The sequence below is a fragment of the Callospermophilus lateralis genome, unplaced genomic scaffold (assembly GCF_048772815.1).
Source record: "Callospermophilus lateralis isolate mCalLat2 unplaced genomic scaffold, mCalLat2.hap1 Scaffold_181, whole genome shotgun sequence".
NCBI classification, from domain to species: domain Eukaryota; kingdom Metazoa; phylum Chordata; class Mammalia; order Rodentia; family Sciuridae; genus Callospermophilus; species Callospermophilus lateralis.
The window spans coordinates 2205964-2230555 of NW_027512846.1; the positions used below are offsets into that span (position 1 = coordinate 2205964).

A 24592-nucleotide genomic window follows, 5' to 3' on the forward strand; every position below is an offset into this window, starting at 1 on the left:
GCTGAACCACCTTCTTCAGAGTGTCAACGCTGGAGGAACAAGACATGGTGCATTCGAGGGCCAGGTGACTCTTCTGTCAGAGAGTCCACAGGTCACCGTCAGCTGGGCCAGATGACTGGGCAGCGTGCAGCAGAGAAGATTCTTTTTTTGAGGGGGTCTGTGGATTGAACTCAGGGCACTTGACCGCAGAGTCACATTCCCAGCCCTTTTTTGTATTTTCTTTAGACACAGGGTCTCACGAGTTGCTTAGCACCTCGCCATTGCTGAGGCTGGCTTTCAACTCACGATCCTCCTGTCTCAGACTCCCGAGCCACTGGGATTACTGGCTGTGCACCACTGCGACTGGCTAGAAAAGAGATTCTTATAGAAAAAGAGATAAATAATTGCCAGGAATTAGGGGCTGATTCTTTTTTTTTTTTAATTGTTCTATTCTACATGAAAGTAGAATGCATTTTGACACAACATGTATAAATAGAGTTTTACTTCTCATTCACCTGGTTAAGGGCTGATTCTTTATCTGAAAACCCAGAAAGAGAAGCATGTCTCTTGGGAGCATGCAAGCAGTCATTCCAGTGTAGCTGAAGTCTGGGAAAGCCCAAGACTAACTTCATGGAGACCCCATACTTCTGACACAGAAGGCAAAAGATAACCCAGTATCTTTGATAAGGGCCTAAGAGTAAATGGGAAGTCTCAACTGGTTCTAAGGATGAGTCACTGTCTATGGGGACACATTCCCCACTGAGCTAACAGAAGGAAACTCAGTTCCTTGTATCTAAATAGCATGTTTTAGGTTTCCATTTTCTTGTGAATTCAATGAACAAATATTTGTTCAGCTCCTATGTTAGCCTGGGAACTCCATGAAATACTTATTTTCTGTACCCCATTGTCCAGGTTCTTGTAGCTGTCTGGCCAGCTACATGAGGACTGTGATGGTCACTTTTTTCTTCTTCTGAAACTACACCCTTATATTTCCTACTTTACCAGTAACCGCCGCCCCCCCCACGCAGCCCATCTCTCTTTTAGTATCAATGTGAATGACATTTGTCTTTCTTCACAGTGCAATATCTAATTCCCCTCTTCTATTACCACCATATTCTTTTTTGAAATTTTTCTTATTGTGTGAAGGCTTTATTGGAACAATTCTTAGTATGTGTCTTCCATTGCAGCCTCCCATCATGGGAGTTGAAGACCCTTCTTTTATCTCCTTTGGGTTAATTATTTCAAACAGGTAATTTAGACCATTGAAGTCCCAGGAATTTGAATCCTGGATCAGAAGGGATGCTGGAGGTGGGGCTAATGGCAATTCTAGGGACAGATTATTCATGAACCTGTGGATTTGTGCCAGCTCCCTGGAACTGCCTTGATTCTGCAATCTGCCACAATCCAGATAACTGCCTTAATTCTATGAACTCCTGATACCCTTCCAGGTATTTCTCTATTTGCTTTGTATAACTAGAGTTGGTCCCTGTTCTATGCAAATCATAGCTGGAACTGATGCAGTAAACCTTCCATTCATTCAACTGAATATGCAATAAATTTTATTGAACACCTATCCTGCCCCAGTCAGTCTCAGTGTCTGCCAAAGTGATTATCCAAACTGATTTGTGGTAATATGTCCAAGGAAAAGATTGGAATTCAGTTTGTTGATCAGCTTTGTGTCACTGACAAAATACTTAAGATATACAACTAGAAAAGAGAAAATATTTATATTTGGGTTATAGTTTCAGAGGTTTCATTCTATGATTAGCTGATTCTGTTGCTTTTAGGCCTATAGTGAGGCAGAACATCACTGAGGGAGCATGTGGTAGACCAAAGCTATTGACCTCGTGGTGCCTAGGAAGCAAAGCAGAATTTGCTTTTATAACAAAGCCTCTCACTCAAAACCCAGTAAACTCTGAACCATAAATGAATGAATGCATTGTTGAAGTCCGAGTCCTTGTGATTTAATCTGTTCTCAAAGACCCCCATCTTTGAACACTGCTGCATTGGGGACCAACTCTTCAACACTTGAGCTTTAGGGGTCATCTAAGAATACCCAGAATTAGCAGAATTAAACCCTAAGCTGATATTTCTTTTTTTAAAAAAAATGTTTATTTCTTTGTTTTAGGTGGACACAATATCTTCATTTTACACTTATGTGATGCTGAAGATGGAACCCAGTGCCTTCTGCATGCTAGGTGAGCACTTTACCACTGAGCCACAACCCCAGCCCTCTAAGCTGATATTTCTTGAGAAACATCCCCACATTTCTATGTCAAGCTAGTTACTAGAAATCTTCAACAGCTGCAAATCATCAAAGAGAGACATTTCTCCCCTGCCAGATAACTTAAATTACCCTTTGATAGAGGCTATAACTAGGCAATTTATACCAAATAGAGTAGGAGGAAACCCAGGTTATTGGCCAAGGTATTTCAAGCCAAGTGAGTCTTATAGCATCTCTCAACTATTATCAGTAATGTGAGTAATGACAGATTAGCTATAAAGATACTTTGCAAACACAGAGGAGCCTGGCAATTGAAGTTCTAGAAATGGATAGTTTTCTTTGATATTCAGAAGTTGTCAGACTACCTGGTTTTTGTTTGAAACTTACTAAGAATTCATTACATATAGGATATTCCTAATTCCTCAAAATTCCCCAGCAACCGCCTGCAAATCCCAGCCAGTTTCTTTCTTTCTTTTTTAAAGAGAGAGAGAGAGAGAGAGAGAGAGAGAGAGAGAGAGAGAGAGAGAATTTTTTGATATTTATTTTATAGTTGTTTTTTGAGCGGACACAACATCTTTAATTTGCATGTGGTGCTGAGGATCGAACCCAGGGCACCGAGCATGCCAGGTGAGCACCCTACCACTTGAGCCACATCCACAGCCCCTCTTTCTTTCTTTCTTTTTTTTTAGTTGTTGATGGAGACAATATTTTTGTTTATGAATTTATTTTTTAATGTGGTGCTGAGGATCAAATCCAGTGCCTCACATGGGTGAGGCAAGCGCTCTACCACTGAGCTTCAGCCCCAGGCCCCCACCCAGTTTCTTAAACAAAAATTCTTGCTATGGTCTGAATGTTTGTATTCCTACTTCCAACCCCCAAATTCATATGTTGAATTTCTAAGCCTCCAAGGGGATGGCATCAGGAAGTGGGACCTATGGGAGATGATGAAGTCATGAGGGCAGAGCCCTATATTCCTGTATACAGTGCATGCCTATTGCCAGAGATTACTATCTTTAAAAATGGGATAGTGTTCTTCAAAATAAGCCAAGGGGGCTTATCTGCCCCTTTCAGTAAGTGAGGACACAGCAGGAAGTTATTTATGAATCAGGAAAGCTGGTACCATGACGTTACATTTTCCAGTCCCCAGAACTGTGAGGAATAAATTTGTTATTTTTTATTTTAGCATCCCAGGAATACTAAGGTAGTTCATAAACAAATAAGTAGACTCTTTGCTCTGAGAATGATGAAACAGAACCCATGTGGGGAACAAACTCTTATCTAGTTATGTTTGTTTATACTAAACAAAATAGTAGGGGAGATATAGGTATTCACTGTTTTAAGTGTAACCAGAAATGGTGGTGGTTGTTTTTTTTTTTTTTTTTTCCCTTGGTTGTTTGGACACCATGGATTGAGCCCAAGGGCACTTAATCATTGAGTATATCATACATCCCCAGCCTATTTTTTTATTTTTCATTTTGAGACAGGGCCTTGCTAAATTGCTGAGGTGGCTTTGAACTTGTTATCTTCCTGTCTCAGCCTACTGAACTGCTGGGATTACTGGTATGCACCATCATACCCAATCCCAGGATTGTTTGAAATGTGTGTTAAGTCACATAGACAAAGAAAGTACTGTCATGAAGGAAGAAGGGACTTATACTACTGATCCCTACAAAGAGAAGGCACTGCAGGCTGTGAATGGGGAGCACACAGGAAATACCAGGTCAGTCAGAAAACAAGGTCAGAGCCTTTATTGTGGTTTTTAAGGGAAGGACTGGGTAAAGGAGCATAAGTTTTGAATTGTTTGGTTTGGCTAACTCCAACAGGCTGCAGCATTTAGGAATGTCTCTTGCAATCTGGTACCTGGCCCTGGGGCAATTAGGTAAAGGGAACATTAAGAGCTTGCTAAAAGAAGAGGTTAGAAGTATAGCCCCCACCCCCAGTGGTTGGTATGCATATAAGAGGTGTGCCTTAGGCAGTTTTTTACTGTCTTTAGGAAATGGATAACCCCAAAGAAGCAGTCCCTTATTTAAAAACTACAACAATAACAACAAAAAGCAGAATATAAAGGTATGATTAATACATTCACAGACAGTCCTACTTGTTTTGGCACTTTTCATCTTTTTTACTAGCTCTTTAAGTGTCCATCTCCCTTTCTAGGTCTGTGAACAATGAGCACGGGGTCACATCTTACTCTTGTCACTGGTGGGTATTCAGCATATGCCTCTAAATTAATGAGCCAGTGTGTGTGTTTAGGCAAAATTGAGGGTAGGTATAGTCAGCCAAAAGAAAACAAGCAATCAAATAATAAAAACTGTGAGTCAGCTAGGCAAGAGAGTCAGCTTCTGTCCTGCTGCCCACTTTGGCTCTTCAGATACCACTGGGGCAAAAAGAAAGCCTCCCCCCACCCCTTTTGCAGCCTTCCCCCGATACCTGTATTCTCTCCAAAACTGCAAGAAAGGGAGTAGGTACGAATGAATAGGGAGACAGCCAGAGCTATCTTCTCAGTATTCCTTCCCCAAACCCCAAACCTGCACTCCTTTCTCGGCCCTTTCCCCATTTGCTTGGTCCTATGAAATTCTAGCTTGGTCTCTGTGTTTTCTTTAGACAAAAGAGACAAGCTTGAGGACAGGCAAGCAGTGGGAGTCACTGTGTTAAAATCTTGACAGGCTCTTGGCTCATGTCCTTGTAAAATGAGGGAAATACATAAACTCAGGGAAAACTGAGCTTACAATTGTGCAGCTCCACCCTGTCTCCACCTCAGTCCTGTCCCTGACTATGGCCCTTCTACAAATGTTGGACCTCCAACTCCAGGAGGGGCTTCTCACTCTTGAGACAGATGGCATTCTCCCTTAAATGTGTATCTGCTTTCTAAATAAACCTTTGTCTCTGCCTTTGCCAGACTCATGCTGAAATACTTTGCTGCGCTTCTTGGAAGAGATCTCTTCTCCATGACAGTCAGTTACTGAATTAGGCATGGTCCTGGCCACCCGCCTCCCATAGATGGCATGCCAATCACTGAACCTGTCATAGGAGAAGATATTTCTCTGAAGAATGGTCTGAGAAGTTTCCAGAGAAAGGGAGAACTTGACTCAGGGCCAGCAGGGTTCTTGCAGACATGACAGAAAAGAATTTTACCATGCACCAGTCAAAGGCAGAGACAGAGGTTTATTTGTGAAGTAGATACATATTCAAGAAAGAATGGGGGCTTATCTTAAGAGAGAGACCCCTTTGGGGAAAAGCAGGCTATCTCCAGAGAGACAGACAGCAACCTGTTGGTATGGGGTGTTAGTATTTGCAGAGGGAGGATAGGTAGGGGCTGGTCTAGAGGTGGAGGAAGGGTAGAGCTACACAATTTTACACCCTCCTTTGCACATTGCCCTCAAAGTTGCAAGTGTTGGAGGGAGCCTTTCACATTTAGCGGTTTATGGCGCTGCTTTTGACACTTAGTATGTCTCTCTGTCTTCCCAAATTACTTTCTCAAAATGACCAGTTTTGCAAACGAGAAAAGGTTTATTTAGGAGGCAGCCAAGCCAGAAGACAGATCAAGTCTCAGATCTCTCCCCCATAAGGTTTAGGGATATTTATGATAACGAAGCAGGGAGGTCGAAGGTACGGGGAGAGGTGATTGGAAGTAAGGAAAATTGAAGTAATCAGTGGTCTGTACACGTGGAATCAAATTTCATTGTCTTCATAGGACACATATTCAGAATGTGTTGTTGGTGGGGACAAAAGGACAGTGCAAGTAATAAATAATGGGTCAGATCAGAAAGATGGAGGCTGGTTTGAAAGGAAAAGTAATAAAATGTTAATACCTCTAGAGCACTTCCCCTTTTCCACCTGTTGCCAAGGTTACCAGCCTCCAGGGATTATTCCTCCCTGCAGGGAGTTGTAGGGGCTGTTAATGAATGCCTCCTAGGCTGCTCCCTTCTTGCCAGGACCCCTGATCCACTTCCTTCTGGCCCTTGGATCACTCCATCTTTTAGGTCAAGTAAGCAGGTTGTGAGGAAGTGAAGGCATGAGAACAAAGGAATTCTAAAGTGTGTAAAAGGGGCAGGACACCCCCACTTCCTCAGACAACCAGCTCCTCTGCCCCAGGGGTCCTAGCCTTGCCTCATCCTCAGCCACTTGCAGGCCTTCTTGGGTGGGGCCCTCAGGGCAGAGCAGGACAGGGCTGAGCCAGAGGCAGCAGGAGCACTATGGGCACAGTGCAGGGTTGGAGAGGGGTTCAAACTGGCCGCCTTTTCAGTAGACAGCCCTGTGCTGAACTTCACTGCCAGCTCTAAGTTTGCCTCGAGAGTGGGGCCCTGTGGTCACTGTCCAAGCCCTTCCCCTGCTGGAATGGCCCTGGAAGCAGGAATGAGAGTGGTCCCCTGGGAACCAGAGAAAGCCATCAGGCTGATGCCACCAGGTTATCTTGGGCAAACTCTTCCCTCTGCAGGACCTAAGAGCCCCATCTGCAAAACTGGGGGTGGCAGACAGCTGGATGAGGTAGCCCTGAGTCCCTACCCTCCCTAAAGACTTAAGAGTCTGTGACCCTCAGTGTGATATCTATGATTACCTTGAGGACTCCAAGTTTTAGCAAAGGGAAGACGGATTCTCCTGTGGCACATTAGTTGGCGGCAGAGCTGGGTGACTAGGTTGAGTCTCATCCTATATGCCCTGACTTCCCAAGAGGCCCATGAGGAAAGGTCTGGAGATGCTAGGCTCTCCATCCCAGGTTCTGAGAAACTGATGTGACTCCATTTTTGAGAAATCAGCTTCTACCTCAAGGCCTGTCCAGAGGGAGGGGGCATGACTCTTGTCCTTGGAAAAACCCACAGAAGGTTCTTAGGCACATACCCACCCTGCTGAGTTGTTTAACAAAAGGGATCTGTGGTGCTAGGTGACCCTGACTCAGTTAAGCTAGGTGAGGACCCATAGCAACCCCCTAGCAACCACCAATCAGCAGGAGACAGGAAAAATATCTGAAATGTCAGGTGACCTCCCAGTAGTTTCCGTGATGTATAACATGATTAGGCAACCCTGCAGTTTGGCATAGAGACTCTTGCAACCCTTCCGGGCCTAAACCAATCAGTTCAAATATATCCACCATTTGAATTCACCCACTACCCTTACCCAACTTGTTCCGGCCAGTGAATGTGCTCATCAATGTTAAGAATTGTTGTTTGATTTTCCCGCGGTATAAAATGATTTTCTGTGTGATGTTGTGATGCATAGTGTATCCCCCAAAACCTATAAATTCTCACTAACTAAGGGTTGGGACTCACTACTCAGGAACGCTGTATTGTAAACGGTTGAGAGTCCAGGCGGGAGCCTGCAATAAAGACTCTTGTGTAATTGCATCAGATTCGACTCCTGGAGGTCTATTGGGGTCCCACGAATCTGGCATTACGGTTCTAGGAGCTTGTGGGCACCTGGTAGCCCTGCAGGCGTGGGGGCCATTTCTTGGCTCTGGCCCAGGGATGGCAGAGTTTCCTGGGTAGGTGGACAGTGGGCCCCATAACTGGTCCCCTATAACACCCCTTGCCTTATCCATGGGCCAAGGATAGGGTGGGGCATGTCTGAGAATCAAGGGCACATTCAGCAGAAATGAGAAGGGGGCAAAAAGGGAAGGGGGTGCAGCCCAGTTGGGTCCTCTCAACTTGGCAAGGAGTCACAAGACTGGCCCAAGGCTTAGGGTAGAGGGTATGGTGGAGGACGTCAAAGGAAGGAATGTTCTATGTCCCACTTAATGCTCAAGAAGCAATGAGCCTGATCCAAGGGTCTTTCTTAAGGAAATCCTAGGAATCCTAGGCTGGGGGCAGGGGGCGGACACACCTAAAATCTTCATCCCAGAGCAGGAAGTCTTTGCCTTTGGAAAGGCCATGTCCTCTTTTGAGAATCTGAGGGAAATTACGTCCTTTTCTAGTGGGGAAACTGAGGACCAGATTGTCAAGGAGATGTGTCACATCTAGCTTAGGACTTAAAAGGCCCTTGCCTGAGACTGAGTGAGGCCCTGTATACCTGAAGGCAGGGAGCCAATGAGTGCAGACCTGAACCAGGCAGGATGGCAGGGGGATAGGCAGGATGGCAGGGGGACAGCCAGCGGGGCTGGAGGAGGCAGCATGAACTCCTCAGAGACTGGGGCCTGGCCTTCTGGGCCCCGCTTGGAGCTGGACTCCCTCCAGCACTCCCCCACCCAGGCAGTTCCATGATGCACATCCAGGCCTTGGCCCAGGCTCCTGGACCACCTCTCTCCTCCCTCACTCAGATCCAGTTTATTGGGAGGGCTGTCCTTTGGGAATGAGCTTGGGAGCCTCTGGCTTCCCCACTCGGCCTTTCCCCCTGTTGGTTAGCAGTGTTGAGCCATCCCTACTGCACACACAGGTTCACAGGCACTAAAACCTGGGCACAGGGACTCCTCCCCTCTTTCTCTGCCATGTGCCCATGAACTTGGGCTTCCCAGACAGAGGAAGTGAGCAGGAATAAGATTTGAGAAAAGCCTTAAGCCCCAAAAGGACTTGAGCCCAGGGAGATAGATATTGGGACAGGGAAAGGGGATGAGAAGTGTTGGAGTTCAAGCCAGGGCAGGCGGGTGGGGCTGGGCCTGGGCTTCCCAGGAGAGGTTGAGGAGGAAAGGAAGAGGGAAGAGCAGTCTTGTCGTGGGACTTTGTGGTCTGGAGACTTGGAGACACATCCTGCATCATAGGTCACCCACCTCCTAAAGTTGGTCAGAAAGGATAAGGGGCTGGGCGAACACACCCCCGAGGATGAGCTCATACCAAACATGTGCATTCTCTCTCTCTCTCTCTCTCACACACACACACACACACACACACACACACACACACACACACACCCTAGGGACATGCAACTGACCCCTTGGGTGACATCCTTTTGCCTCCACCTTTATCACACAAGATGGTTTCACACAGATACAAGTATGGAAAGAAGCAGTATAGTTTGTCTGTCCTGATGGTTCATGTGGCAAGATGATATGGGGTCCTTGATACAAATTCAGAGAGCCCCACAACCACTAATAGTACTCTGGAAATTCTTACATGGTTGGGTCGCCCAACTAGTGGAGAAAATAACCATAAATCATTCCAGCTGCATCCATTGCTTGCCTGCTGTGCACTAGATGAAACACCTCACCTCCTCCTCCAACAACCTACTACGAAGGTGATATTATTCCCAGTCCCAAGATCTCACTCTGGAGACTAACAGACACACGGTTTGATGTGCCCCCTGCCCAACACTCTGGGGCCTGCAGACTCAAAATTCCTGAGTCTACCCCAGGGACAGGACCAGAACCAGCACCTGATGCACCCCAGGGTGAAGGGACCAGGGTGGGACACAGTTGCAGGAGAGATGCAGGATGAATGCCCCCACCCTCCCACATCTGGGGAGGAGGCGCCCAGGAAGGGGCTCCAGACTGACTCAGGCTGGCTCACCTCCCACTAGAGGGCTGGGCCAGACTTGGTTTTCAAATTCCTGGGCAGCTGGCACCCCCTGTAGTCAGACAGGGATGCTGCAGGACAGGGCTTGCTCTATCCCTAGTGCTAGCTGGGGGTTTTCTCTCCTCCCATCTCCAGCCCTTGCCAGGAAGCCAGCCAGGTCAGTCACTGTGATTATTACTGTTGCCACATTTTAAGGATGAGAGAAATGACAAGTGTCTTGCTCAAGGTCAATGAGCTAGACAATGTTGGTTCCCTAGCTTGGGTTCTCAGAGAGCAAGGATCTTTCCCTTCCAAGAGGGCTTTGCTCCAACCCCTCAGAGCCTCCCTACATCCCCAGGAAACACCGCTTCTCTAAACCTAGAACAAACAGACAGAGCAGCCATAGGAAGAAGTAAAAACTATTTACAAATGTACAACAGGAATGGAAGTCTTAGCACTCCCAATAGGGGAGTGATTGAGGGCTCAGCTACGAGAGGCCTCCACATGGAGGCTCAAAAGATGAAGTTCAGATGTCCTGGTATCCAGCAGTGTGAATGGGTGAGTGAGAGGCTCGAGGATGGGAGGCCAAGTCTTCTCTGTGGGCTTTTTGCTGCGGCATCGGGCTGATGGAAATCTAAACACATAAGTCAATACATGGGTGTTCTTTCTAGCTTCTACCCTGCAGTTCACAGTCATGGCTCTGGGCCCCAGGAGACAGGACAAAGGAGAGGGCTGGTACCCCAAGTAATGCAAGGGCACTTGGTGGGCACCATGGGTTATCTACCCTACTGCACTCCTAATGCTCCACTTCATATATTTCACATGGGATTTCAAGTACAAATTTCCATAAAAAAAAAAAAATAAAGAGCCAGGCACCTTGGCACATGACTATAATTCTAGTGGCCTGGGAGGCTGAGGCAGGAGGATCACAAGTTCAAAGCCAACCTCAGCAAAAGTGAGGCACTAAGTAACTTAGTGAGAACCTTTCTCTAAATAAAATACAAAATAGGGCTGGGGATGTGGCTCAGGGGTCGAGTGCCCTGAGTTCAATTCCCTGTCCCCCTCCCCCACAAAAAAGAATCTCCTTTAAAACATAAATTACTAGTCTCAGTCCTCATTAATAACTGAGGAAACTGAGGCCTAGAAAGGTAAGGGACTGGCCAAGGCCAACTAGCAAATTAGTGGTGCAGTCTTTTCTCTTTGTCTATTCAGCAACACCTGGGAGTAGTCTGAAACCTGGAACCCGCACACTCAGGTTCATATTTCCGTTCCTTAAGCTCCATGTGCTTCAGCTTCAGGGCCAGCCCAACCTCAGGAGCCTCCCCCAACACATGTGTGACCCACAGACATCCTTCTCCCAATGCACACCCACTATTCCTCACCTCCTGTAAAGCTGCAGCCTCGCCACTCCCTGGGGGGCCCTGCCCATGTGTTGGAGATGTGGGCCCAGGGAGCTCTGTGGGACGGTGTTGACGGGAATATTGTGGCGAGAACCGTGTGTGCACTGGGTCCCCTTGCTCAGGGTCCCACTCCGTGCCTTCCGCCTGCTGCATCCAAGTAGCTGCAGACATGTACCTGGGGCGTGATAGACCAAATGCAGGGAGTCACTACCCACCTTGGCCTGGTCCCCCTGACCACCCTCACCCTCAGCTTGGAAAGCACAGAGCCCAGGGTTCCCAGCCAGGAGTCTCATCCAGGCTGCATTTCCCCTCTACTCCATTTCTAAGGGCAAGAACCTAGAAGGGCAATGAATAGGGACGTTCCCAGAGGCTCCCAGAGTGCCCTGGAGAAAACCCCAAAGGAAAGGACAATGGGTGACAGGGCCTGGGAGCTGGGGTCAGGGACCAAAGAAGAAAACCCAGCTTTATCTCACCCCACTCCCACCAGCCCCAGAGATCCACCACTTGAGCCTTCAGTTTACCAACTCACTTGGGTCCCACTGGCATACAAATGGTCAAATACCAGTTGTTGGCACAGCCCTGGTCGAAGGGGTTGTTGTTCCGGAGTGATTTGCCCTGGAGGGAGATGGGGATGGGAAGAGGAGCTCAGAATCAGCAGGACTGCGCAAGGCCATCTCCCAGTGACTCCTCCTAAGTCAGTCAGCTTAGCCAGGGCTCAGCCCAGGCCTGGAGCAAGATTCTAAGGGCAGGGGAGCCCAAGAGTGACCCAGGGCCTCCTGCCTTCCTATGCTCCTAGGAAGAGTGACCTCCCTTGACCCACTTGTGAGCAGCTCTCCGCAGACAGTGCTGACACTGCACTCCTTTCTCCTGCCTTCTCAGGGCTCCTCATCATCCTGTGCCTCCCTGTGCAAGATCCTTGTTCTGTCTCCATTGGCCACACCTGTCCTCTTACCTTATCCTTCCACACACCCCCCTTTTTTTAAAAAATATTTTTTAGTTGTTGATAGACCTTATTATTTTTTTTAATTTGTATGGGGTGCTGAGGATCAAACTCAGTGCCTCACACATGCTAGGCAAGTTCTCTGCCACTGAGCTACAACCACAGCCCCTTTCAGATACCTTTTAAACTCTTCCTTGTGCTGCTCAATTGCTCCAAAGACAATGTCACCACCCCACTCCCACTTCATTTCCCCACCTCTCATTTTTTTTTTCTAAATTTATGCCTTAACTGAATTTCACTATCTGGGAGGACAGGGCCAGTGGGGAGGCCCCATCATAGTTTCCTAGTCAAAAATCACATGGCCCAGGAAAATCTGGGCTGAAGGCCTTCAGTACACAAAGCAGTAAAGGTCAAGCTCAAAGTAAAGGCAGACCACAGGGCTGATGAATAAGGGCCAAGCACAGAGTCTCAGGTGGGAGGAGGACCAGATATGGCAGTGGTGGGCTGGGGACTAAAAGGATGGGAGGTGATGAGCAGGTAGGCTCCTCTGTCTGTTCACTGTCTCGGGGTCTGCAGCGTCCCCTCCCCCACTGATGCTGCCCACCAGTCTTACTGAAAGAGCCTTTAGTCAAGAGATTGCCATACTAAAGGAATCCCAGGGCAGAGATGCCCACCCCTATCATTCCTATTCAACACTAAAAGAAAAAGCAATAAAGATACACAGATTGGAAAGAAGGTAATGAAACTGTTCTTCACAGATGACAATTTTCTATGTAGAATGTACAACAGCCACAAAATGCTGAGGGAGAACTCAGTGGTTGAGCACCCCTGATTCAACCCCTAGTCCTAGAAAAACAACACTAAGGACTCCTGCTCTTGGGAAGATGCTATGAAGAAAATGGAATGACAAGTCACAGATTGCAAGAAGAGATGTGCAAAACCTAGATCTGAATCTGATGTAGAAAACTCTTAAAACTCAATAAGAAAACAACCGCTTTTCAAATGGGCAAAAGATTGGAGTAAAGGCTTTTGGGGGGAGTGGGTACCACGGATTGAATATAGGGACACTCAACCACTGAGCCACATCCCCAGTCCATTTTTTTGTGTGTATTTTATTAGAGACAGGTTCTCACAGAGTTGCTTAGTGCCTCGCTTTGCTGAGGCTGGCTTTGAACTCGGAATCCTCCTGTCTCAGCCTCCCAAGCTGCTGGGATTACAGGTGTGCGCCACTGTGCCCTGCCAGGAGTAAACATTTTACCAAAGACCTAATGAAGGCCAAACAGACATGAAAATAGGCTCAACATCATTACTCATTAGGAAAACACAACCTGGAACCTTAATGAAATACTACGACTCATTTAATAAGACAGGTTTGATTAAAAGACAAAACAAAATAACAAAGGACAGTGTGAGGGGCTGGGGTTGTGGCTCAGTGGTACAATGCTTGCCTAGTGTGTGTGAGGCACTGAATTCGATTCTTAGCACTGCATATAAATAAATAAAAGGTCAACTGATACCTAAAATATATTTGAAAAAAAAAAGTGTGAAATGTTGGTGAGGATGTGAAGCAACTGGAATTCCCAACATTGCTGGTAGAATTTAGAAACCGTACAATTCTTTTGGAAGACAAATTTGGCAATTTCCTACAAAGTTCCACACGTGTTTACCTTATGACTCAGCAATGCCACCCTTAAGAATTTATTCAACAAAAATGAAAACTTATGTTCACATGCCTGTGCATCAATGTTTGGGGCAGCTTTATTTATAACTACCCCAAACTAGCTAGGCATAGTGGCCCACACCTATAATCCCAGAGGCTTGGGAGCCTGAAGCAAGAGGATGGCAAGTTCAAAGTCAGCCTCAGCAACTTAGTGATGCGCTAAGCAACTTAGTGAGACCCTGTCTCAAAATTAAAAAAAAAATTTAAACATAATTTGAGGGGTGCTAGGAATGTGCCTCAGTGATTAAACACCCCCCGGTTCAATTTCTAGTATGAAACAAAACAAAACAAACAAAAATACTGGCAAAAACTAGACATAATGTAAAAAATCCTTCGTTTGATGAATGTATAAACAATCTATAGGGCATCCATACGCTTCTACACAGCAATAAAAGAAATAAAATACTGATATGAGCGACAACATGGATGAATCTCAAATACATTGTCCTAAATAAATAAAGCCAGAGAAAAGAAGGCAATGACTCCATTTACATGTGATCCTGGAAAAAAAGAAAAACCAGAAGGACATAGGGAGAGAGACTGACAACAACAGGTCAATGAAAGGATATTCTGGAGTAAAGAAACTGCCTAAACTTGATCATGCTGGAGAATGCAGGACAGTATCCAGTTGTCAAAATCCCATATCCTAGACTAAAAGGGTGAATTTTGCAGTTTTAATTTATTCCTCAATAAATGAGTTTTTGTTGTTTTTTTTTTTAAATCCCACCATGGCTCCCAGGTTTCCACTTCATCAAAACTAAATTTCACGCTCAACTTTTAGGGGCTTTTTAACCCTGACTCCTCCTTATAAATTATCTGGCACCTTGGGTTTGATTTAGAATCGTTCCTTCCTCATTTCCTTAACATCCAACATTCGGGTTTCTCTGCCTTTTTGCAAAGGTGTGCCTCTCACAGACAACACCCTCCTGTCTTCCACCTTTGCAAAATCACACCTAGGACAGGAAGAGTGGCACGTCCTCCTCTACAATGCTGGCCTCGCCAAACTCAGTTTCTTGGAGGCTGCTACACCACTCAGGACCGACCCCCGTCTCAAGCGTTTCCCTAGGTGTCTGCTGGTGTTATTCTGATCGCAGGGTTCTTATCAACACAAGCGCAGGATGCACCCATCCCTCAAATAACAGGCTCTCCATGCAATGCACCCACGAGGAAGAATGACCACTGAGCTCCAGGGGGAGGAAAGATCTGAGCTGCATCTTAAGGGGTGGGTCTGGAAGGACTCATGAGGCACCATCAGGACCAAGGGCAGTGAAGATCAGCCGAAAGTGCAGGATTCCCAAAGATGCAAGATGCCTCCGCACCGTCTGGTATTGCAGTACTCGCTTACCTTGCTCACCGACACAGCCTGTATCATCAGGAGCAGAATGACAGGCAGCAGGAGTACCAAGACGGGTACAGCTACTGCGATGCTGTGCATACACAAGCTAAGAAGAACAGACAAACTGTTCTCTCCTGGCCCCGCCCAACGACCGACAGCCCTCATTAGCCCCGCCCTGGCTGGCCCCGCCCACCCACTTTTGCCTCCCTGGACTGGACAATTAATCCAGCACACCCAAGAGAAACCTCACCCCACCATGCTGGCCTCCCACTTGACCCTTTTCAACCTTCATTACCCCACTTCTTGGCCTCCCTAGATTCTTAACTCCATAGTCCATCCTACCACGCCCATCTCCCTGACCCCACTCGCCTTCAATCTGTCCTTCATAGGTCCTCCCAAGTAGCTTCTCCCTTTAGCCCTGCCCACAACATCAGCCCTCCCTCGGTTAACCCCACCTCTTGGCTGTCCTGCCCCTTGGCTGTCCGTCCCTCCCCACAACCCATTCTCTTCCCATTGTGGGCCCTTGTGACTGGGTGGATACGCCATGGCTGAGTCCAGCGACAAGGGCATGTGTCTTGTACGAATGAGAAAAAGCACACTGGTAGCCAGAAGAACAACCAGATAAAGGCACAGGGACACCAGCAGCAGCACGAATACGCGGAAATTTCTTGGACCTACACAATTGTTTACCCACAGGCAGTGGTGGTCAAAGTCCTAGGGGAGAGAAGGCAGACCTTGAGGGTCTATTTGGTTTAGCCCAATACCCCCAAATCTTGAGGCCCCCCCTCAACCCAGCCCCTAGACCTCCTGCTCTTGGCCCTGCACGTGAGCTCCCATCTCCAGGGTGAAACCAGCACGTCCATGGATAGAGCACAGTTAGGACGCCATGGCTCATCAGGTCGTTTGTCATGAGTGAGGTCTCTAGAGACAAGACCTGCCTGGTGTCACTTTGAGCAGGATACAGAAAAGCTGTGAAGCTGTATTTTTTCAGATACTGGGTAAGGATGAGAAGAATTTCTAGCCCAGCCAGCCTTCTGTACTTGGAAACCCGTGCAAGGTGTGCACATGAGAGAAGAGCACTCGGAACCCAGGAAACCCTCAATTGGACACCCAGAGGTGGACAGGCAACAATACCCAGAACAGGGCAGCAGCCGGCCTAAAGTTATGGGTATCTAGTATCAGCAAGCTAGTGGGACAGTCACTGCCTTTCCTCCCCTTGACTCCACCAGGCTCAGCACAGATGGTGCCCTTTGCATGTCAGCACCTGTGCAAGCAAGGCCAGCGTCTCAGGACAAGTGCAGAACTGGAGGCAATAACATATATAAGTGACCAAGAGTGGCTGAGAGCCACTTGTAGCAGTGTGGGAAGATGATCTCATACCCACCCCTGGACCACATATGATGTGAGGTTCCTGGTCCTGGCCAGGTGTCCTGGGATGGGTTGGTGAGTGGACAGGAAGGAGGATTACTTACCTCCACACAGATATTACAGAAGGGACAGTGGTGGGTCCGGGGTGGACGATGGAAAGAACACTTTGAGCACCACTGCAGGCGAAAGGCCGTGTTGTTCACTCGTGCTATGTATTGAATGTTGGGGTCCTCTTCTAAGGAGCCTGGCAGGGGAAGAGATTTGGGCAGTGGCAGGAGGCCCTTCCACCACTCTACTGCTTGGGGCCGCCCCATGGCATCATTGGGCAACAAGAAGGGTGGGGAGGAGGAGGGCAGGGGAATCCCGGTCCCTGTTGAGCAAGCTGACCACTCAGATGGGCGGCAGTCAGAGAGAAAGGGCTGTCCAGCCACAGGAGCTCTATACAGAGCTCTCCCCTTTTGGAATAGTGATCAGTGCTTGAAGTCGTGTGTAAAATGGGAAGGAGGAGGAGTGAACTGCGTGGTTTGGAAGGGCCTGCTGGCCTCTCTTGCCAGCCTGCCCAGTCCTTGCTTCGAAAGCAGCTGGAACACCTCCAGGATTCTGTTTTTTCGCACTTCAGTGGCTTGGGAAATGAAGTGCCAGGGCCCAAGTAATGATGACATGGAGGGAAGGGCTCCTGAGGCCACGGGGGCGGGGGGTGGGGTTGAGGGGGGTTAGCATGTTTGAAATCACCCCTATAGGCATCAGCCCTTGGGATACCACCTCCTTCTCCAGGGGTCTGAGGCCTTACCTTTGTGCAAAATGCCTGGGTCTGACCCGTTGAGGAAAATGAGGCTGCAGAAGGACAGTATAAAGAATAGGCCCGAAACCACGGCAAATTCCCACTGCCCATTCTGAGCCAACCACCGGCACCTGAAACCAGAGCCAGACTCAGTCCTAGTCTGGGGAAACCCAGAGCTCCCCACAAGGCCTAGTTCACCTGAGGTAGGACTCACTCGCCTTAAGGACTGATCTAAATATCCAGGTTAGAGACAGACCATGGAGACTCCACAAAATGTCACCAGCATTAGCAGTCTCTCATAGTTCCCTAAATGCGTCAGGCACTCCAGACCTCTGTGCTTTCACATTGGGTTCCCTCTAACTCTATATCCTCCTTCCCCTGCTGACCCTCTCTCTCCACTTCCCTCCCTGCCTCTGTACTGTCCTTGTCTATTTTCTCTTCTGTGTCTAAGACACTGACACCTTCCATGGGAGACTCACGGAAAGGCGAAGAAGATGCCACTTATTGTAATAAGAAGCATTGCATTAAAAGCTGGAAACAGGCTTGGTTTCAGCCATGAGGATTCGATCGGAGGTTCATTTGGGGGCGTGATACTCTGTGAAGAGGCCATGGCTAGACCACCAAGTCTCACAGACTGAAGCCACCAACGAACTCTTCTGGGTTGGCACCCAGACTGCCATGACAACAGAAGTGACATCACAGAGGTTCTGGAATGGGGGCTCTGGCTGCTTCCAGTGACTTGTGAGATCAAACTTCCCCAACCCCCACATACGCACATGTTGTAGACTGGGACATCCTGCTCTTATGATGGTAGCTTTGTTGGAGCTTGTGATGATATGATGTGGTTTGTCCCAAAGGTTCAAAGGCTGGAGGGTTGGTCCTCAGTGATGAGGTGGTAGAACCTGAAAGAGGTGGGCCTAGTGGGAGGTAACTCAGTCACTCTGCAAGATGCCCTCTCAAGGGAGTAATGGACTTCTCATGGGCCCCCATTTGCTCCTGTAAGAGGGAGTTGTTATCAAAAGAGCCAGATTGGTCCCTCCCTGTTTTCTGACACACAATCTGGTGAACACCCTCACCAGAGATCCCTTGCAGGAGCTGCCAAATCTTGGATACTGAGTTAAATAAAACTTACCTCCTTATAAATTATCTGTTTTCGGGTATTTTGTTAGAGCAACAGAAAGCAGGCTAATACAGAGGCCATAAATTATGTGAAGATGGCATGGGGAGAAGTTTGGTGATGGTCATCCCCCTTTCAGGCCCAGTGCTAATTGGAGTCAACAGTGCTCATTGCTCATCCTAGCTCCACTTCTTCCTTTTTTTGTAACAGAGCTCCAGTTTGGGGAAGGAGGTAGAAATCTACCAATTAAATATCTTCCCAGTTTACTCACTTCCATGGTGGGATTTATGATGTAATTATCTCTCAAAAATAAAATGAGCTGGGGATGTGACTCAATGGTTAAACAATCCTAGGTTCAATCCCTGATGATGATGATAATAACAATACTAATAATAATTTGTACATATTTATGGCATATAACATAATTTGAAAAATGTTACATTGAAGAACGTCTGAGTCAAGCTTTTTAACATATACATTACTTCATATTCTTATTTGTGGTGAGGACCCTTAAAATCTACTCTTTGAGTCATTTTTAGTGTAGATAACATTATCAACTGTACTCATTCTGTTGTATGTTATTATTAACTGTAGTCATTATATTGCACAATAGATCCCTTAAACTCATCCCTCTCATCTAAGTGTAATTTGTTCTCCTGGGACCAGCATCTTCCCCCTCCACAGCCCAGCCACTCCTGGGCCCCTGGCAGTCACCATTCTGCTCTCTGTTTCTATGAGTTCAACTTTTATAGATTCCACATGTAGGTGAGATCATGTGATTGTTGCCCTGTGCGTGGCTATTTCCCCCAATAAAACGTCCTTTGGCCTCATTCATTTGTCATAAAGGACAGAATTTCCTTATATTTTTTTTAAAGACTAAAGAGTATCCCCTTATATTTCTAAACCACATTTTCTGTATCCATTCATGCACCGATTGGCTGGACCATAGGGTAGTTTTTTGTTTTTTGTTTTTGTTTTTTTTGGTGCTGGGGATTGAACCCAGGGCCTTGTCCATGCAAGGCAAGCACTCTCCCAACTGAGCTCTATTTTTAAGTTTTAAAGAAACTTCCCATACTAATTTCCATAATGACTGTACTAATTTACATTCCCCCAAACATATTACAAGAATTCTAGTTTCTCCACATCCTGACCAGTACTTAAAATCTTTTGTCTTTCTTTTTCTTTTATTTATGATGGGGGTTGAACCCAGGGGGACTTTAACCCTGATAGACATCTGGAGACCTTTTTACTTTTTATTTTGAGATCAGGTCTCACTGAGTTGCTGAGGTTTACCTTGAATTTATAATCCTCCTGCCTCAGCCTCCTGAGTTCCTTAGATTAAGGCATGTGCCACTGTTTCTTTTGTCTTTTTGATAATAACCATTCTAATAGGTGCGAAAGGGTATCCCATTATGATTTTAATTGCATTTCTCTAGTGATTAGTAATGTTGAATATTTTTTTTCAGATTTCTCTTGGTCAGTTGGGTTTCTACTGAGAATGAAGTGATGTTTGGGTCACAGTCTACCACCAAGTTTTATGTCTATTTCTGTTGTAGCACAAGAAGAAGGGATGACATGCATTGGGTCATGGGAAAAGTTAGCAGTGGTACTAGAATCATAACTACCAGGTCTATTGAGCTTTGGAGCAGACCATGCTAGCCTTAGGGTTTCTCTTTTTGTTTTGTATTTTTCATTAGATATATATGACAGCACCATGCATTTTAATTCATTGTACACAACTGCAGCACAAATTTACATTTCTATGGTTGTACCTGATGTAGCGTTCACACCATATGTGCATTCATACATGTACCTAGGGTAATGATGTCCATCTCATTCCACCATCTTTCCTACCCCCATGCCCCCTCCTCACCTCTGCCTCCCCTTTGCCCCATCAAAGTTCCTCCATTTTTCCTTATCAGAGAGAACATTCAGCCTTTGGATTTTTGGGATTGGCTTACTTGATTTAGCATGATATTCTCTAACTCCATTCATTACATGTCGTAATTTTATTCTCTTTTAATGCTGAGTAATATTCCATTAGGTATATATACCACAGTTTCTCTATCCATTCATCTATTGACGGGCATCCAGGCTGTTTCCACAGTTTAGCAATTGTGAATTGAGCTGCTATAAACATTGATGTGACTGTGTCCCTGTAATATGCTGATTTTAAGTCATTTAGGTATAGACCTAAGAGAGGGATAGCTGGGTCAAATGGTGGTTCTATTCCAAGTTTTCTAAGGAATCCCCATACTGCTTTCCAGATTGGGTTGCATCAATTTGCAGTCCCACCAGCAGTGTATGAGTGTACCTTTTCCCCTTCTACATCAGCATATATCGTGGTCTGTCTTCAGCACACAGGGCATTTGTGGCACAACCACTGTTCTATGTGGTTTACATGAATTAACCCACAATTCCTTGTTTTACAGATAGGGAAATTGAGTGACCAGGTGCTAAGTGCTACCCAAGGTCTCCCTGCTGGACAGTTGTAGAGCTGTGATTCGGACTTATGAGGTCTGGCTCCAGAGTCCTTGCCACCAACCACCAAGCAAGTGACTCCAGGAGGAGTTGCAGTCAGGGGGCTGAGTAGAAAGGGAATGAAGTTGGAGCATGGGATCAGTGCCTGAGATGGGTGCTGCCAATAATGGAAAGGAGCCCTGATTGGTGAATCCCAGAGGGCAGACCACATTTAGGTCCCTTGAGAATAGTGATCCTGGACATGGAGGTAACCATTGTGAAAAGAGCAACCATTCTCCAGAACAGAAACCTACTCTCCAAGTACAAGGATTTCACCAGAGCCTTGTCCCTCAAGGGGGAAGGCGTTTCTCCTACTCCAGGCTCTTATCTCCTGCAAGGTGCTAGTGGTGGTGGAAAAGTAGGAAACACCAGTGAAAGTCACACCTCAGCAATACAGGCTCACTCAACACCATGATCTAATCATAGACCACAGAATCCTTCCTTCCTCTCTACTGTGCCACTATACCAAAAAGCCTCCGCACAACTTTAGAGAATTAGAGATGAAAGAGTTGAAGACACAAATTCTTTCTGGGCAAGAAATGAAAATAAGCACATTATAGGAATCTGAAAGTTTCTGGCCTCTTTGGCAACAGAAAACAGTAAACATGACTGAACTTCTAGACAGATGAGCACAAAATCTCACCAAATAAATGGCCTATTTACCTCAGTTCCTATTATTCAGTACACTGTCTAGCTTTCAATCAAAAATCATTATAAGGTATACATACTAAAAAGCAAGAAGAAAGGACATAAAGCAAGCATTCGAATGAGACCCTCAAATGATGAGGCTGTGGGAATTATCAGACAGGGATTTGAAACAACTATGATTGAGATCCTAAGGGTTATAGAGGGTTAGAGCTGAACAAGAATATTCAAGAAAAGATAGATAATGTAAGCTGATGATGGAAATGGTAAACAAGAAAAAAAAGGAAAGACTGGAGATAAAATGACTAAGATGAATGCTTAACACCTTTGATGGGCTCACTAGTACCCTGGACATGACTGGGGAGAATATTAGTGAACTTGCAGATAGGTCAGAAGAAATTTCTCAGGCAAAATTGCAAAGAGAACAGAAAAATTGAAACAGAAAATTTAAGAACCACGGGGCAATTGCAAAAGATAAACACACGTGCAGTTGGAATAGGAGGAGGAGAAGCAAAATAGAAGAGAGATGAGGAAAGACTTTGAGTAATAATGACAGAAAACTTTTATGAAGTAATAGATACAGGGAGTTCTGAGAACATCAAACAAGGCAAATACCCAAAATCTACACCTACCATCTTTCAAATTGCTGAAAATCAAAGAAAAAGAGATGGTATTTAAAGAAATCATCTTACTCATACAGGAGCCAAGATAAGAATCTTAGTGGACTTCTCCTAAAATGTGCTAGAGAAAGAGAGTTGAGTGAAATTTTGAAGTGTTGAAAGGAAAACCCACCAGCCTATAATCCTCTACCCAGTGTATCATGGTTTGATATTGTGTGTCCTCCAAAAGCTCATGTGGGAGACATGCCTTCAATATACATTTTAAATTGTTTTTCTGGACACAGTTTTGTTCCTGTATCTTCTTAAGAGATATCCTTGAGAAAAAGTTTTTTGAAAAATCTAGTCTCAGCCAGTCATTGCAGGACATGTCTCCTCATCCCCACTTCGCAAAAGGCTGAGGCAGGATGATGGCAAATTTGATGCCAGCTTGGGCAACTCAGGTGGACCCTGTCTAAAATCAAGGGGGATTGGCTGGGTATGGTGCTCGTTAGTAGAGCACTTGCCTAGCATGTGAAAGCCCCTATTTCAATCCCCTGTACCAAAAAATGGGGTTCTTGAAGAGGCTAATATCAAGGCAAAAAGGATGCAACGATCATTTCTTTTTACTTTTTATTAAGTTGCTAAGGCTAGCCTTCAACTTGTGATAGTCTTGTCTCAGCCTCCTGAATTAGGCATGTGCCACTGTCCTGGCCCAGAACTTTTTAAAATAAAATCAACCCCACAGCATTGTCATCTGATAATATCAAAAAGGTAACAAAAACTATATGAAAAATATGTTTCCCCCAAATATATGTGTATATATATATATATATATATATATATATATATATATATATATATATATATATATTTAGTTGTAGTTGGACCCAATGTCTTTATTTATTTTTATGTGGTACTGAGGATCAAACCCAGTGCCTCACATGTGTGATTCGGGTGCTCTACCACTGAGCTACAGTCCCAGCCTTTCAGTTATCATTTCTAGTTGGAGGCACTTTGTGACAGAATAATATTATCTCTTTTTCTGGGTGGGGGGGTACTGGGGATTGAACTCATGACACTTGACCACTGAGCCCATATCCCCAGACCTATTTGGTATTTTATTTTAGAGACAGGGTCTCACTGAGTTGCTTAGCACCTTGATTTTACTGAGGCTGGCTTTGAATCTGAGATCCTCCTGTCTTAGCCTCCCAAGCTGCAGGGATTACAGGCAGGCGCCACTGTACCCAGCCCAATATTATCTTCTTGTAGTATGATCCAACCCAGTTGTTTTCTTGACTGTTTTAAAATAAATCTGTTCTCATCATCTGATACAATGCTCATGTACTCATCAAAACCAATGATACAGCTCTTATCATTATATTCATTTGCTCATAGAACCACCCCTGAAATTGGCACCTATTTTGCAAGCATCTGAAGAAGAGGGTGATGGGCTGCACCATTGCCTTCTGTGCTTTTGGCCCGACCATACCCGTGGTGGAATCTCTGACAGACCACTCTCACTGCATGCTACTACCTCAGAAAGCCACTTGTGAGTAAATATATTTCTGCAGAATCTCTTAACGACGGCTACATAAAAATCTATAACAAATTATTATAATTTATATTATAATTTATTTAATTCTCTGTAGTAATTTCAAGCTTTACACGTTACCTTTACACTGTGGTGACCTTCCTTCTATCTAACAAACATCTTTGTGTACCGAACCACTTGTTTCTTTAAAGGATTTGGGAGATCCCTGTGCTGTGGATCAAACCCAGAGCCTCACATGAGCTAGGCAATTGCTCCATCACTGAATGACACCGTTGGACCAGAATGGAGAGATTTTACTGGGAAATTTTATTCAAGCTCTGATAGTACCTAATGAAATGTTGCTTTTTGACAAAATAATGGGTTTCTAGAAAATGATTATTTGTACCCACCAGATACACTTATGATGCCAGCCATCTGATTTACAGATTTACTCTGGGGTTGTTGATAAGAAAATACATTGCTTTTTTTCCCCCAAGTAAAAAATTGCAATCTATTTATTTATTTTTATTAGTAAAATTTTACATAATACTGGGATTCATTATACCATATCCTTGCATGCACATAATTTGATCAGTCTCATGTTCCAGCTAACATATTCTTCTTTTTTTTTTGGTACTGGGAATTGAACCCAGGGGTGCTTAGCCACTGAGCAACATCCCCAGCATGTTTTTGTATTTTATTTAGAGATAGAGTCTCACTGAGTTTCTTAAGGCCTCACTAAGTTGCTAAGGCTGGCTTTGAACCCACAGTTCTCCTGCCTCATCCTCCAAAGCCACTGGGATCACAGGTGCCACCACACCTGTCTAACATATTCTTTTGGAGTGAGGGGAGGTGGTATCTTGAACTTTTCTTTTGTTTTAAATGCTGGGAATTGAACCCAGGGCCTCATGCAAGCAACCAATTTATCACTGAGGTACATCCCCAGCCCTTGAGCATTATTTTTAATAGGTCTATCTTTTGGATACGACCTAATGGCTGGGTATCATGAGAAAT

General features: G+C 45.6%; 1 protein-coding gene across 1 annotated transcript; it reads right to left on the minus strand.

Moving 5' to 3' along the window:
• Positions 1-14954: 14954 nt before the first annotated feature.
• Positions 14955-17776, minus strand: LOC143640321 (palmitoyltransferase ZDHHC19-like). Its single transcript, XM_077108166.1, has 5 exons — positions 17646-17776; positions 17176-17297; positions 16490-16629; positions 15559-15731; positions 14955-15108 (listed from the first exon to the last, which is right to left on the minus strand). The coding sequence occupies exons 1-5, from the start codon at positions 17774-17776 to the stop codon at positions 14955-14957; spliced, it is 720 nt and encodes a 239-aa protein (XP_076964281.1).
• Positions 17777-24592: the final 6816 nt, after the last annotated feature.

Coding starts and splice junctions, on each gene's coding strand:
- LOC143640321 (XM_077108166.1), bottom strand. CDS start 17,776: ATGGCCTCTTCACAGAGTATCACGCCCCCAAATGAACCTCCGATCGAA. Junction 17,298..17,645: donor GGCATCTTCTTCGCCTTTCC/GTGAGTCTCCCA, acceptor CTCTGGTTTCAG/GTGCCGGTGGTTGGCTCAGA. Junction 16,630..17,175: donor CCCAGGCATTTTGCACAAAG/GTAAGGCCTCAG, acceptor TTCCCCTGCCAG/GCTCCTTAGAAGAGGACCCC.